This window comes from Carcharodon carcharias, chromosome 3 (genome assembly GCF_017639515.1).
Source record: "Carcharodon carcharias isolate sCarCar2 chromosome 3, sCarCar2.pri, whole genome shotgun sequence".
Classification (NCBI taxonomy): Eukaryota; Metazoa; Chordata; class Chondrichthyes; order Lamniformes; family Lamnidae; genus Carcharodon; species Carcharodon carcharias.
This window is the reverse complement of record NC_054469.1, coordinates 202,207,519-202,224,607: the sequence shown is the minus strand read 5'-3', so window position 1 is coordinate 202,224,607 and position 17,089 is coordinate 202,207,519. Positions and strand designations below refer to the sequence as shown.

The following is a 17,089-nucleotide window of genomic DNA, read 5'->3' as shown; positions in this document are numbered from 1 at the left end:
TAATTAACGCTATCAGATAATTCAGTTTGGTTTAGTGCAGAAATGACTGATTATCAGAGGTATACTGTACTATTCACTATCTGAGGAATCGCAAATTTTTGCACTTCATCTTGAGATCTAGTTGAACCTTTAACCCACTGGTCAAGTTCTGTTCTGGATTTTATTGCGGTTCTGATTTGTGCTGCCCCAATACATTCCTGTTTTACTCAACCTATTTCATTTTCATTCTTCTTTACAGCAGCCATGCCTCTTCCTGATGTAATGTTCTGCGCTCAGCAGATTGAAATCCCACCTGAGTTTCCAGACATTTTAAAGCAGTTTACAAAGGCTGCCATCCGGACCCAGCCACGCGATGTTCTTCAGTGGTCTGCTGCGTGAGTAAAACCTATACATCAGCTAACAAGTTCAAAACCACAACTATTTTTGTATTGAGAAACAAAGGTGAAAAGCTAAGGTTGAAAAGAGTATAAGAAAAATAGAAATTGCTGGAAATATTCAGCAGCTCAGTCAGCATCTGTGGAGGTTAACCTTTCAGGTCAATGACCTTTCATCGGAACTGGATAAAGTTAGAGATGTAATAGGTTTTAAACAATGGAACTACTCAGCAGGTCAGGCAGCATTTCCTTCCCTTCTTCATGTTATTGGTGGTTGTGCCTTCAGCTGCCCATACCGCACACCCTGGAAATCTTTCCCTGAACTTCACCTCTCCACCTCCAACTCCTCCTTTAAGACCCTCCTTTCAATCCACCTCTCACCATTCTGAATATCTTCTCTTTTGGCTCATTGTCTGTTTCTGTCAGATAAAGCAACTGTGAAGCATCTTGGGACTTTTATGAACATTAAAGGCATTATATAAAAGCAAGTTATTGTTATTTTAGCTTTCAACGTGACAGTAACTGAGTCGTTAGTTACCCCTCATATGAATAATCTACTGTTATGGCCCTCATATTTGTATAATTTTAATAAATACTGTAGACTGAGAAACTGCTTTACCAGTGATTGGTAACCATACTGATGCAGGCATATTCCTTGAAAATATATAGCTCCCTTTCATTGTTTGCTTATATATTATAATAAAATAAACTTAAAATATACATGGATTGCTTGTACATTTGAAGCATTTACTATGACACACATTGTATGAAACACATTTAAGTTATGCCCCAAAGTTTGTTTTTGACTGGATTTTGCTTCAGAGGCAGTGAATACGTCACCGCTTTTTGCTGGTCATCATTTGAGGCTGAACCAAACTGATGCATTCCGACTTGATCCAGAGCCTGAGCTGCCGACCCAACATCCTTTCCACCCTCAAGACAGCCTGCGTCTATCTCTGTAACATTGCCCTTCTCCTTGCCTTACCGCTGAAACCCACATCCATGCCTTTATTACCTCTAGACTTGACTATTTCCATGCTCTCCCGGCTGTCCTCGCACCTTGCACATTCCATAAACTGAAACATATCCATTTTCATTTCCCTATATCCTAACTCACATCAAGTTTCATTCAATCATTTACCCTTCACTCATTGAGGCAATGCCTTGAATTTAAAGTTCTCATATTTGTTTTCAAATCCCTCTATGATCTGTCTCTGCCTATGTCTATAATCTTCTCCAGAGCTACAACTCTCCCAGATCTCAGCACTCCTGCAATTTTGGTTGGCCATTTATATGACCGAATCTGAGCTGGTAGACATTAGTTAGTACTATGATGTCATAGAAACTAGGAGCAGGAGTAGGCCATTCGGCCCTTCAAGCCTGCTCTGCCATTCATTATGATCATGGCTGATCATCCAACTCAATAGCCTGCTCCCGCTTTCTCCCCATACCCTTTGATCCCTTTCACTCCAAGAGCTATATCTAACTCCTTCTTGAAAACATACAATGTTTTGGCCTCAACTACTTTCTGTGGTAGTGAATTCCACAGGCTTGCCATTCTCTGGGTGAAGAAATTTCTCCTCATCTCAGTCCTAACTGGTCTACCCCATATCCTCAGACTGTGACCCCTGGTTCTAGACTCCCCCACCATTGGGAACATCCTTCCTGCATGTACCCTATCTAGTCCTGTTAGAATTTTATAGGTTTCTATGAGATCCCCCCTCATTCTTCTGAACTCCAATAAATATAATCCTAACCGACTTAATCTGACCTCATATGTCAGTCCTGCCATCCCAGGAATCAGTCTGGTAAACCTTCGGTGCTCCCTCTATAGCAAGAACGTCCTTCCTCAGATATGGAGACCAAAACTGCACACAATATTCTAGGTATAATCTCACCAAGGCAGTGTATAATTGCAGCAAGACATCCCTGCTCCTGTACTTGAATCCTCTCGCTATGAAGGCCAACATACCATTTGCCTTCTTTACCACATGCTGCACCTGCATGCTTACCTTCAGTGACTGATGTACGAGGACACCCAGGTCTCATTGCACGTTCTGCTCTTTCAATTTATAGCGATTCAGATAATAATCTGCCTTCCTGTTTTTGCTATCACAGTGGATAACCTCACATTTATCCACATTATACTGCGTCTGCCATGCATTTGCCCACTCACTCAACTTGTCCAAATCACACTGAAGCATCTCTGCATCCTCCTCACAGCTCACCCTCCCATCCAGCTTTGCACGTTCAAACAATAACAATAACTTGCATCTGTCTAGTGCCTTTAACATAGAAAGCCATCCTAAGGTGTTTCACAGAGGTGAGTGGAAAAAATGGGTGGAAGAGTAATCAGGAGGGGTGAGGTGGATTTTAAGGAAGTCCTTGAAGGAGTAGTGGCTGATGGAGAGATAATGAGATCAATAGAGGGAATTCCAGAGCATGATGCTTAGGTAACTGGAAGCATGACTACCAATGGTGAGAGAAGAGAGATCACAATGAAAGCTCACGAATGGTTAGATTAAGTCTTATAACCATTAAAATAACTTTAACACTGCACCTTTCCTGGAAGAGGGACAGCCATTGATGAACCATCTTTGAACTTATTAAGAGCAACATTGGCAATAACAGCCCCTCTAACCCACCTTTGCTTACAATATCAGTGGTAACTCTAGAGAGAGAAGAATAGAAAATGCATAAAAGAGTTCTATTAAAAATGTTTCCTTGTTGCGGGCATTATAAGACAATGCTTTCATGGCTATCCTAGCAGATTGCTATGTGGTGGTGGCGTGTTACTGTTCATTCAGTCTGAGTTGCTGTGGCAACCTGTACTTTCACACATGTTGTAGTCTGGAGCTATGGATAGTGATGGCAGAGGCTTGAACTCTCTTTCCATTGCATGGCTGACCAGGAATCTTTCCTGGTCTTACTGCCCGCCATTGGCCTGTGTTGGAAGGATTTGTGGGTTTATATTCAACAGGTTGACCTGTTTGGCCACATTATGAACAAACCTTCCCTGGCCATCAAGTCCTGGAGTGGGACTCGAACCCAGAGCTTTTGGCTCAGAGGCAGGGATGCTACCTGCTGCACCACAAGACCTCCTCATATTGCTATGTAGCTGCGGCTAATGTGACTGTTGTTGATTTAGGTATTTTTCAGCATTGTCTAAAGGTGAAACCCTTCCAGTGAAGGAGCGATATGAAATGCCAGTGGCAACTCAGAAAAATAACACTGGCCTTACACCAGGGCTTCTAAAGATTCTGCACAATCAGGTATTATGCTAGAAAGTTAAATGATACTCTTCAAGGCTACTGTTTAAAATCTGAAATACTCCACATTCACTGCTGAAAAGGACCATTATTCCATGCTTGCTTTTATACTTGTTAAACGTTCCCAGTTACTATTTCTATCACCTGGAACCTGAATCAATGGATTTTCTGTGGAATAATAATTACTGTGGGATTCAATTTATTTGCTTGCTCCTTTATAGATTTGCAGGTGGGATATAATGATCCCAACGGTGGCAATTGCTGGTGAGATCAGATTAAAACTAGCTTGATGAAACAAAATAGATACTGAAGCAGATCATGCTTGACTGCAATGAAGCAAGAATATTGCCCATTTGTGCCCTTCCATTACTCTTCAGCATTTTCGTTACTCCCAGTGTGGCTCTAGTGCACTGGTTAGGACCATGGTTATAGTTTGGAGGGATGTCTGCTATTTCATCACTGCGGGGATGTTCAGATCATTGTGTGCCAAGGATCTTCAGTTTACTTCTCATCCAAATTTAAAAGGAAGCATGGTTGACTCGTCACCCCAGTAAAAGCTTTGTCCCTGAGAACACATCTGTAGATAGTGGAAATAGTGAAGATGATCTGGTGAGGCAAGGGCTAAGGGGGTGGAATGTGAGGGAGGGACAGGGTTTGACAGTATAGGCACGAGAAATGAGACAAATGAGGTTTGAAAGTCTTGTGTTGATCACGGGCGAGGGAAAAGCTCAGCAGAATACTTGAGATGCCTTTCAGAGTTTGGGGAGTCCGGGGACTCAAATGAATATTGGTGATGTTTCCCAGCCCTGAATTAGGTGCTCTGTATCTTAATTGTCAGAATTTCAGTTCTAAATTTAGAACCATTGTCAGGAGTTCTTCTTTAATAGATGGTGTTGAACAGAGAAGGGTGGTTGCGGTCAGAGTATTGAGCTCAATAAAGAAACTACTTGCTCTAATAGGATAAGATTAAGTGGGCTGAAGGGCCTTCTTTCTCTGAACCTATCTCATGATTAATAGAACACCTCAGTAGATTAAAGGAATTTTTATGTTTTTGGTTATCAGATTTGCTTTGTCCAGCAAATGGGAGCTGCGCCCTTGATTTTAACACATTAGTTGGTGCTTGAAAAAGTATAGGCAGAGAGACTGATTGACTGAACAAACACTGGTGGTTTATTGGAACTAAGAACAGAGCAGTAACATAATGTGTGCTTCTTCAATCACCTCCAGCTCTAGGCTTACAGTTATCCAAGTAGCCCACACTATACCAATTGGTTGATACAGTCACATGGTCAATTAACAACATTCTGTTAAAGGTACATAGCAATCCACTTTACCACAGGAATGTTCCTTCTTTGTAATTTTGATATGCCCGTGAGGCCCATGAGATATATTTGTAGTAGTTGTGTTAGATTGCTATTAAATATGAGCTTACTTAAGGTTAATGATTGTCAAGATGTTTAAATGTTGTTATACTGAAGCTCAGTATCTGAAAACATTGTGATTATGTACCTCAGCTCTCCCCAAAGAACTTTGTTGAAGAGGAAGAATTGGTGCAAAAATGGAAAGATCTAGGATTGCCAATTCAACAACTGAAAAACATTCTGCATCTGGGCAGTTTTGAGAATGAGATTGAGTGGATGAAATTCCTGGCACTTGCTTGCAGTGATTTGGGTGGGGTATGTATAATTTTGTAAACTGTTTATAGCTTTACAGCTAACACTGATCTTGAATTTCCAAAACAGTGAAGTTATAAGTCAAATAGTCAATGAAATATTCATTGCACATTAATAGAGTATCATATTGTACATTATTTGTTGCATTTCTCAATTTCCCTGGTATTAGGTTGTATGAATAAGCAAACAAAACAGTGCAGAGCTCCAAAACATAGCATGAATTGAAGTGGTAGATACGCTGTTTGTAATAAGCGTACTGTAGTAAGTCATTTAGTATGAAAGCCATCTGTGGGGCTTTTCTGATTGAGATTGCCAGTTTAATGTCAGTCAAAACTAAATTATAGAGCCTTTAACATTGTGCACTAAGGACTGGGTCGAGACAGTCATCAATCATTACGTTAACGACCTTGACAATCATCAATAAGAAGAGAATTTCAGGACAGGTCTCAAATTGCAGCCGAAAGGTCAAGATAAGTATTTTTGTCACCCCTCAGTCAACAGGTGCTTGCATTTATATAGGACCTTTTGAAGTAGAAAATGATTTCAAGACACATTACACAGAGGAAATAAATAGAATAAAAGTGCTGGTGCCAAGTCATGGGGGCTGAATTTTGTGGCCTCCTTCCCAGCAGGAACGGGGCAGTAGGGTCCTGAAAATAGAGTAAAAGAACTGTCCCTGCCTGCCTCTATTTTGCCAAGATCCTCTGAATAGGCAGCCCAGGTGACTGCCTGAGCGTGCTAGCACACAGCCGTTTAAAATATTTAAATCTGAGTTATCAAACTATCTCAATCGAAACTCATTTCCTTTTGAGCTGAGACCTCGAAAGGCTCTGCCACCAATGGTAGGACAAAGGGACAGGGATGAATATAAGACTGCAGAAGGTTATAGAATTGAGCAAGGCTACAGAGGGGGTTGTGTTTTTTTTAAATTTAATGCATTGGAGGACTGGGACCCATTGTAGGTCAGTAATGAGAGCAGTGATGGACAAGCAGTGCAGGATGAAGGCAGCTGAATTTTGAACAGAGTTTCTGGAGAGTGGAAGATGGGAGGTTAGTAAGGAGGACATTGGAGAAATTGAGGCTGGAAATGAAAAATAAAAGCATGGTTAAGGGTTTCAGTGGCAGAGGGTCTGAAGTAGGGTCAGAAGCTGGCAATATTGTGATAGTGGAAGTAAGCAGAATTTGAGATGGATAGGGTGTGCGGTTTGAAGTGCAACTCTTGATTGGACAGAATACCAAGATTTTATTGAGTCATCCTGTTCAAGCTGCCAGGGAAGGGCTTAGTCTTGGTGGCAAACAGCCAATAATGTATGGGAGGGTCAAAGATGGAAGCTTCAGTCTTTGGAGGATTTGGCTAGGACGCAGTGGCATTGTCACTGGACCAATATTCCAGAGACCAGGGTAATGATCTGGGGACCTGGGTTCGAACCCCACCACAGCAGATGGTGAAATTTGAATTCAATAAAAATCTGAAATTAAAAGTTTGATGATGATCACAAAACCATTGCTGATTGTTGTAAAAACTCATCCATCTGCTGTCCTTACCTGGCCAGAGCATGTGACTCCAGACCCACAGCAATGTGGTTGACTTCTAAATGCCCTCTGAGCAAGGGCAATTAGGAATGGACAATAAATGCTGGCATAGTCAACGAAGCCCACATCCCATGAACGAATAGTAATAACTTTTTGATTCATCCATGACTAGACAAGGTGTCTGACAACATAGACGTGGTCCCAGGATTGATGAGAATGGTGATGGAATAGAGTCGGGTTATTTGCGCAGGTATTGAAGATGATCCTATGCCGAAGATGATGCTACCCAGGGGCAGGTGGTAGATAGATCAATGGCAGACTTCAGGGGTGATGGTATGGGTGCAAGAAGAGAAGCCATTGCTACAGAGACACTGGCTGTCTTTGGATAGGTGGAAGTGTTTCAACACAAGGTTGGACCCAGAGAGCTAGATAGAGGAGAGGAAATGAATGAGGAAAGTGCAATCAATCACAAAAAATGCTACAAAGAGAGCAAGGAGGGATAACACACTGTAGCTACAGTCACAGAAAATGTCATATTTACCTTGGCCATAGTGGCCATGGTGCTGTGAGTAAGACAGAAACTAGACTGAAGGACTCGCATAAGTATTTTTGTGAGGTACACACGGAGCTGGAAACTGCATTGACTGATTCATAATTTGACACCAAATGGTCCCGATTGGACAACTTGTCAGAATATTGGATTTACCTGTTGGAGGGTATTCTTCAGGCACATTGTTACACCAGTTAAGGGAAACTTTACTTTAGATCTTAATGGTCTACTTCAGTTTTGCTCAGTTGGTAGCAGTCTCACCCTGGTTCAAGCCTCACTACAGATTTGAACAGATAATTTGGGTTGACATTTAAATGCAGAACTGTGAGAATGCTGCATTGTTTGGCTTGCTGTCTTTAGATGAGACATTAAACCTTTGCAGATGGGTAAAAGTTATTCAAAGAAGAGCAGAGAGTTCTCCCAGTATCCTGGTCAGCAGCCCTCCCTCAGCTTTACCAATAACAGATTATATGCTATTTATTAATTTATGCTGTGCACAAATTTGGCATGTACATTATTTGTAAAGGGCCTTGAGATGTTGTGAGGGAACGAAGTGTGATATGCAAATACAAGTTTGTTTGTTCCTTCCTCATTGCCGGAAAAAAAAATTGTGGGAAGTTGAAGAATATTTTTTCATTATTGTTTCAAGTGTATTTTAGATAATCTGTCAGGTACAGCAATGTTTTTCAACCCTTTTAAGTAGTCTAGCCACCTTCAATGCAAGACCATGCTCATGCTGCCTAGTCATATTGTAGGGCAACTCAGGGTAGTAACGCCAAGACTCCTTGTGGCCTGAAGTGGATATTACATCTTTCTCGTGCACACTCAAGCTCTTCAATCTTTTTGAAAGTAGACTAGGAAATGCATAGCAAGATGAAGCCAGATACAAATCACGAAACCACTTTATGTCACAGGCAGACAGCAAATGTAATCAAATGGCAAACTGATTCAACTAACATTACATAAAAATATAAGAAATCGGAGCAGAAGTAGGCCATTCACCCCTTCGAGCCTGCTCCGCCATTCAATCAGATCATGGCTGATTTGATTGTGGCCTTAACTCCACTTCCCTACCTGCACCCGCCACCCTCCCCACCACTCCATAAACTTTGGCTGCCTTATCAATCAAAAATCTGTCTAACTCAACCTTGAATATATTCAATGACCAGACTCTGCTGCATGCCATAGAACCATCCTCATAAGAACAAGAAGCATAATTGAAATATGCCACACTATCTTTATTAGAGGGCTTGCATAACCTTTAATTGTCAGCCTTTTCAATTCTAACTTACTCTGGCCTTATGATCAACAAGTTTCCCCTTTGAAGGCTAGGATTACTCCCCTAGATCTAGATGGGTGGAGACTCCTGTGTCTCTGAGTTCTGCTCTGTGCACCCAACTAGTGGGAGAGTTGACCCTGTGAACTCTTACCTGACCAGTGATATGCCAGTAGGTCTATCAATAAAAGCAGCCACTCTCCTTGTAACTCTCTTGAGTCCAAACCAAATAAATTAATTAACAAATCAGGGGACAAATTAAAAGGCAGCCCCTTAAAGGGAAACTAAAAAAACAAAATACAACATTTAAAGGAAACTTATAAACATTAAACCAAGTGTGATTTAAGGGGTCAATAAAGCTGCAAAAAATGCAAGCATCTTGGGAGCCCGTGAACCGACACAACCTATGGTTGTATGGGACTGCTGTGTGCAACAGCCTCCACTCCAGGTCTCCGATGGAAAGTGGGAGGACACCCCTATAGAAGGCCCCCCACTGAGGATTTACGCCACCAGACGGCAACTAGGCACAACAGGGCGTGTCCAGGTGGGGGAGGGGGGGGGGGGGGGGGGGGGGGGGGGTGGTGAGGCAAGGAAGTGAAGGGTGTGCTGCAGCAGCCCATGTAGGAAACCCCTCATGCTAAAGGGCACCAAGCGCAATTTCGCGAGGCAACTCAAGTTGCAGGGCTGCGGCTCCCAAGGGAGCGTTCAGACTTTGGGGCCAATGTGGAATTCCACTTGACAAGGGGCATGCTCAGACAGAAGAGCACCACACACCAGCACCACCTCAAGACCCAGAATGACGTCAGGGCTGAGCATGACCGCCCTAAGTCATGGATGGCATTGGCCATGAGCTGGAGGCCCAATGACGCGTAATGCACCAACTCCATCCCGCTCTTTTGCCGCCCAGCACATCCCCGATCCTGGTCACCCCAGCAGCCCAGCCCTCCTCTCCGCCAGCCACCGAAAGAGGCAGAGATGCGGATTCCTGAGCAGCGGCTCTCTGACGATAGCTACTACACCTGATGGCGGGGAGCTGCAGCAATCATGTTCCATACTTTGATCAGGTCCTGGTAAAAGATGGACAACGCCTGCAAGGAGCCACGAAGGCCCCTCAGGTCTACAGACAGGAGCTGCACGTCATAATTCAGGCCATGCACCTGGCGGAAAAAATGCATCGTTAGGGCACACCATCTTGGAGGGGGCTCAACGTAAAGGTATCGCTGCAGAGTTCGAAGGCAGAAAGTCGGCACACCAGCGCCCGACCGCACTCCCTAGACACTGGTTTTCATGTCGTTCCACCAGATTTCAGCATGAAGCAACCATGACAGGACTTAAACCAGCAATCTTTTGATAGCACCATTACAAGCATTGTAGTCAGTCACCTTATTCATTAGACCCTGCCGCCATTCACACTCTTTGTAGATGCACGGTTTTCCAAAAAAGCCTCGCTGTTCTCAATGAATAGAGAAAACCAGTCTTACTTGGCCAAGGATGGAGCAACTGAAAGAAAGAACTTGCACTTAGATGGCACCTTTCACAATCGCAGTATGTTCCACAACAACACTGAATTAGTTTTGAAATGAAGTCATCAATGTTATGTTCCAGTTGGAAGCACCAGATGGAGCTGTCAGACATTTGCTATTTGTAGTTAAATGTTTACTCTTCAAAGCCACAATAAGGTGGAACAGAAGTAAATGACCAGGTAGTACTTCTGAAAAAAAGGTAATCTTGTCTAGTCCATTGATGCAGCTGTTGGTTATGTTCTATGGTTCCCCAAATGAACTTAGTTACAGATTGACACTGTCTTATACAGCCTTTCAAGGAAATTTGCCAGTTTTTCAGTCCCTTATCAGAGGAACAAGTTGTATGCACAGCAGGAAAGGGAATCTTAATAAGCACAACATAAGGATAATATTGTGCAGGGAAGGAGGGGTTGAAATCTTGTTCACCGGGTGGGAGGGGGAGACTTTGCATGTCTAAATTACATTTACCTTTGAATTTCCTGAGCTAAAAATTCTCTTTTGAGAGTTCTCTTTTCAGTACAAAGGAGCTCTCCATAACCACTCGGCCATTCACAGCGCTTTTTAAAAATTACCTCCTTTCTGGTGGGAAAAGACCCATTCTATTCCCAGAGTTACTCTTCAAAAGTAATTGTTTTAAAATCCAAGATCGACAATTGCTATGCCTTCTGTTCAAAATTCAGTTAAGTAGAATGTTCTTTTTTTATATACGATATAGAACTTTCATGTTTGCTACTTTAACACAAACACTGATTTAAATCTCCATTTCTACAATTTGCTGTTCAGCAGTCAGAGTTTTCCATACCATGGGCAGAATTGTTGTCCCCATAGGGGAGTGAATATGGAGGCGAGTGGGTGTGAACATTTGTACCCTTGGCTGGCTTGCCAGTTTGTTGGCACCACCCCATCCCTGGGCCATTTTCCCAGAGGCATGATGGAGATCAGAAGGGCTACCTGCCCGCAAGTAGTGGGTAGCCAATTGAGGTGAGTAAATGGCTGATTAAGGCCAATTGTCAGAGGCCTAGGGCTCTCTGAGGCATCGGGAATAGGCTAACTGCCTGAAAACAGCCTCTCAGCAGCAGACCAAGGGGACCAGTGTTCCAGGCCGGCTTTGAGGCCTTCCCCGCCTGCCTGGCTTCAGCCACGGCCACATGCTGCCCTGTAAAGGGGATTCCCGCTCCACGATGGTGTCCTGGCTGTTGTGACCATTTTTGATTAGTTTAGAAGTTTTAATAGTTGCTGTGAAAGGGTGCTTCAAGATGATGACATTTTTCTCTCTCTTTCTTACCTGAAACAACAGGCTGCTATTCCTGCTGGAGGGACTCCTATTGGCCAATACGAGTGACTGTATTCCAAACAGTGCAGGCAGGGGACCCCAATGTGACCCTGACATCAGCATACTGACCCAAAATCGTACAGTGAAGCCATCAATAAATGTCATGCAGAGCAAGAGGGCGGTCCCAAAACTGAGCCCTGAGTTAGTCCACTAGTCAGAGATATCTCACACCATGATTGAAATGATCTTCTCTTACCTATTCGTCCAATTAGCGTCTAATGTATAGATTCTTGGAACCTCTGTTCCAAAGTAGGAACAAATGAGGCTTGGAAAAAAATCTGCTAAGGTCGGGGCTCTACTGAAAATTTGCTTGCACCATATTAGCACGCACAGCAGATCCTTATTCTAGCACACTATTTGTCAAACAATATGAGTTGCACATTATAATGAGATTTTCCATTATAGTTCCCACCAGTTACACCGCCCTTGCTTATCACAGACTGCCGTCTATATCAGGCAAATGCTGCTAACCTTTAGTCAGCACCACAAGAGTCAGTTAAAAAGGCACTGCTTGTAACATTTGGCATGTGTTGATTTCAGGCAAAGTTGGGTCTTCAAGCAGTTGTCAGCTGTTCACACCTGGTTAAAGTGCGATTACTTTGGTGACAAGATTCTAAATGCAACTGCTAACGACTGAGAGAGAAGGCAATGTGGTTGACATTTTAAATACCCTTGAAATGGCCTACAAAGCCACTCAGCACAAGTCTATAAGGAATGAAACCGGATGGACCACTTGGCATCGACTTAGGCACTGGAAACGACAACAGCAAACCCAGTCCTGCAAAGTCCTCCTTCCTAACATCTGGGGGCTTGTGCCAAAATTGGGAGAGCTGTCTCACAGACTAGTCAAGCAACAGCCTGACATAGTCGTGCACACGGAATCGTAACTTACAGATAATGTTCCAAACACCACCATCCCTGGGTACGTCCTGCCCCACTGGCAGGACAGATTCAGTAAAGGTGGCAGCACAGTGGTATACAGTCGGGAAAGAGTTGCCCTGGGAGCCCTCAACATCAACTGCAAATCCCACGAAGCCTCATGGCTCAGGTCAAACATGGGCAAGGAAACCTCCTGCTGATTAACATATGCCGCCCCATTCAGCTGATGAATCAGTATTCCTCCATGGTGAACACCACTTGGAGGAAGCACTGAGGGTGGCAAGGGTGCAGAATGTACTCTGGGTGGGAGACTTCAATGTCCATCACCAAGAGTGGCTTGGTAGCACCACTACAGACCAAGCTAGCTAAGTCCTAAATGACGTAGCAGCCGATGGTGAGGGAACTAACGAGGGAAAAACATACTTGACCTCATCCTCACCAACCTGCCTGCTGCAGATGTATCTGTCCATGACAGCATTGATAGGAGTGACCACCGCACAGTCCTTGTGGTGACAAAGTTCCGTCTTCATATTGGGGATACCCTCCATCATGTTGTGTGGCACTACCACAGTGCTAAATGGAATAGACTTCAAACTGATCTAGCAGTTGGGCTTCCATGAGGTGCTCTGAGCCATCAGCAGCAGCAGAATTGTACTCAACCACAATCTGTAACCTCATGGCCGGCATATCCCCCATTCTACCGTTACTACCAAGCCAGGGGATCAAACCTGGTTCAATGAAGGGTGCAGGAGGGCATGCCAGGAGCACCACTAGGCATACCTAAAAATGAGGTGTCAACCTGATGAAACTACATAACAGGACTAGATGTGTGCCAAACAGCGTAAGCAGCATGCGATAGACAGAGCTAAGTGATTCCATAGCTAGTGGATCAGATCAAAGCTCTGCAGTCCTGCCACATCCAGTCGTGAATGCCGGTGGACAATTAAATGACTCATTGCGGGAAGAGGCTGCACAAATATCCCCATCCTCAATAATGGAGGAGTCCAGCACATCAGTGCAAAAGATAAAGGCTGAAACATTTGCAACAAACTTTAGCCAGAAGTGCTGAGTGAATGATCCATCTTGGCCTTCTCTGAAGGTCCCCAGCAGCACAGATGCCAGTCTTCAGCCAATTCGATTCACTCCACGTGATTTCAAGAAACGGTTGAAGGCACTGGATGCTGCTAAGACCATGGGCCCTGACAATATTCCAGCAATAGTGCTGAAGACTTGTGCTCCAGAACTTGCCGCAGCCCTAGCCAAGCTGTTTCAGTACAGCCAAAACACTGGCATCTCCCTGGCTATGTGGAAAATTGCCCAGGTATGTCCTGTACACAAAAACAGGAAAAATCCAACCCGGCTAATTACCAATCCATCTGTCTACTCTCGATCATCAGTAAATTGATGGAAGAGGTCAACAACAGTGCTATCAAGTGGCACTTGCTTAGTAATAACCTGCTTACTGACGCTCAGTTTGGTTTCTGCCAGGGCCTGACCTCTTTACAGCCTTGGTTCAAACTTGGACAACAGAGCTGACCTCCAGAGGTGAAGTGAGAGTGACTACCCTTGACGTCAAGTCAACATTTGACCGAGTGTGGCATCAAGGAGCCCTAGCAAAACTGGAGTCAATGGGAATCAGGGGGAAAACTCTCCGCTGGTAGGAATCACAAAGGAAGATGATTGTGGTTGTTGGAGGTCAGTCATCTCAGCACCAGGACATTACTGCAGGAGTTCCTCAGGGTAGTGTCCTAGGCCCAACCATCTTCAGCAGCTTCATCAATGACCTCCTTCCATCATGAGGTCAGAAGTGGGGGTGTTCGCTGATGATTGCACAATGTTCAGCACTGTTTACAACTCCTCAGGTACTGAAGCAGTCCATGTCCAAATGCAGCAAGACATGGACCATAACCAGGCTTGGGCTGATAAGTGGCAAGTAACATTCGCACCACACAAGTGCCAGGCAATGATCAACTCCAGCAAGAGAATCTAACCATCGCCTCTTAACATTCAATGACATTACCATCACCGAAGCCCCTACTATCAACATCCTGGAAGTTACCATTGACCAGAAATTGAACTGGACTAGCCATTTTAATACTGTGGCTACAAGAGCAGGTCAGAGGATAGGAACCCTGTGGCAAGTAACTCACCACCTGACTCCCCAAGGCCTGTCCACCATCTACAAGGCAGAAGTCAGGAGTGTGATGGAATACTCTCCGCTTGCCTGGATGAGTGCACCTCCAGCAACACTCAGGAAGCTTGACACCATCCAGGACAAAGCAGCCTCATGATTGACACCCCACCCATAAACATTCAGTTCCTCCAACACCTACGCACAGTGGCAGCAATGTGTACCATCCTCAAGATGCACTGCAGGAACTCACCAAGGCTCCTTAAACAGCACCTTCCAAATCCAGGATGGCTACCAACTAGAAGGACAAGGTTAGCAGATGCATGGAAACACCACCACCTGCAAGTTCCCCTCCAAGCTACACACCATCCTAGCTTGAAAATATATCACCGTTCCTTCACTGTCGCTGGGTCAAAATCTTGAAACTCCCTCCTTAACAGCACTGTGGGTATACCTACACTACATGGACTACAGCGGTTCAAGAAGCCAGCTCACCACCACCTTCTCAAGAGCAATTAGGGATGCGCAATAAATTCTGGCCTAGCCAGCAGCGCTGACATCCCATGAGTGAATATTTTTAAAATTTTCAAAAATGATACTAATTACTGCTTGTAGTAGGCAAATCACATTCATGCCAGTGTGCCTGATTATTAAAGCTGGGGGCTGTATTTGAGAAAAACATGTATTTTTCAGGCCCTCCCCAAATCTTCTCATGACATAAGCAAACACTCTTCTCCCATGTGGGAAACAGATATCATCTTCCGGATCGCCAGTCCGTCCGCAAGCATGACCCAGACCTCCCTGTCGCTTGCCATTTCAACACACCACCCTGTTCTCAAGCCTACATGTCCGTCCTTGGCCTGCTGCAATGTTCCAGTGAAGCTCAATGCAAACTGGAGGAACAGCACCTCATCTTCCTACTAGGCACTTTACAGCTTCCAGACTTAAAATTGAGTTCAACAACTCCAGGTCATGAACTCTCTCCTCCATCCCCATCCCCTTTTTGATCTCCCTTTTCCCATAATTTATATTTTTTAATAATATTTTTCTTTTCCCACCTATTTTTAGATTTATCGTTTTATTTCCACCTTTTAGCCCATTTTGATTCCTTCCCCCCACCCCACCCCCACTAGAGCTATCTGTCACTTGTTTGTCCTGCTTTCTACCCATAATGTCACCATTAGCACATTCCTTAGATAATATCACCACCTTCAACACCCTTTTGTCTATGACATCTTTGGCAATCTCTTCTTTGCCTCCACCTATCACTGGCCCTCTATCCAGCTCTACCTGTCCCAACCCCCTCTACCAGCTTATATTTCACCACATTTCTATATTTCTTTTGTTCTGATGAAGAGTAATACGGACTCGAAGCATTAACTGTACTCCTCTCCGCAGTTGCTGTCAGACCTGCTGAGTTTTTCCAGCTATTTTTGTTTTTGTAGCCTCTTCCAGGATCTTTACCTGGGCAATGATTGCATTCAAATGTTCCCGTTCTGTCAGCTATGGCTCAGTATTAGTACTCATGCCTCTGAGTCAGAAGGTTGTGGGTTCAGACCCTGCTCCAAAGACTTGAGCACAAATCTACGTTGACATTCTATTGCAGTACTGAGAGAGTGAATGCACTGTTTTGAATGAGGTGTTATACCAAAGTCCATCTGTTCTCTCAGTGGACCAAAAAGATTCCCAAGAAAAACAAGGGTGTTCTGTCTGGTGTCCTGGTTTATCCCTCAACTAACATCACTGAAACGGATTAACAGGCCATTATCACACTACTGTTTGTGGAAGCTTGTCGTGCACAAATTGGCTACCTTGTTTCTTACATTATAACAGCAACTTTTTAATGTAAAGGACTTTAGGATCTCCAGAGATCATGAAAGGCACTATACAAATTAAAGGTATTTCTTTCTCTCTTTGGGAAAAGAATAATGCTCTGCTTTGCATCTCCCATAGTGCCAACAGTGAGAACTTCTGCCATGTGTGCAAATATTCTCAAACTCGCACTCCACTAGTGCCACTGTTTATACCCTAAGAATGAATAAAATTAAAGTTCCATCGGTTGCTTTCATTGGAAATAAAGGAGAACAATAATGAATGCCACTCTGTGCATTCACTATTGTTCTCCTTTATTTCCAATGAAAGCAACCGATGGAACTTTAATTTTATTCATTCTTAGAGTGTAAACATCCCTGGCAAGGCTGAATTTATTACTCATCCCTAGTTTCTTTTGAGAAGATGGTGATGGGCCATCTTCTTAAACCATTGTAGTTTGCGTAGTGAAGATATCGTATAATGCTGTTGGATGAGGAGTTCTGGGATCGTAACCCAATGATAATGATTAGCAATGATATATTTTGTGAGGATAGAACTCACTCTATTTTCCCCACACCCTCCAGCCATCTTACACAACACATATCAGCTAGGCACACTCCCAAACTTATCCATTGATGCTTTGAGTCCTTTTAATTAACTTATTTATTTTGATTCATCATGGGAGCGGGCGCCACTGCGTAGGCCAGCATTTATTGTCCATCCCTAGTTGCCTTTG

The 17,089-nt window shown here is 43.8% G+C and overlaps 1 protein-coding gene across 1 annotated transcript in view; it reads left to right on the top strand.

The window, feature by feature from the left end:
- The first annotated feature begins 243 nt into the window (after positions 1-243).
- ropn1l (rhophilin associated tail protein 1-like) overlaps positions 244-17,089 on the top strand; it is a 64,508-nt gene continuing 47,662 nt past the window's right edge. The window contains exons 1-3 of the mRNA XM_041185029.1: positions 244-374; positions 3,523-3,646; positions 5,158-5,319. Of these exons, the coding sequence (XP_041040963.1) occupies positions 244-374; positions 3,523-3,646; positions 5,158-5,319 (417 nt within the window). The remainder of the gene's footprint in view (positions 375-3,522; positions 3,647-5,157; positions 5,320-17,089) is intronic.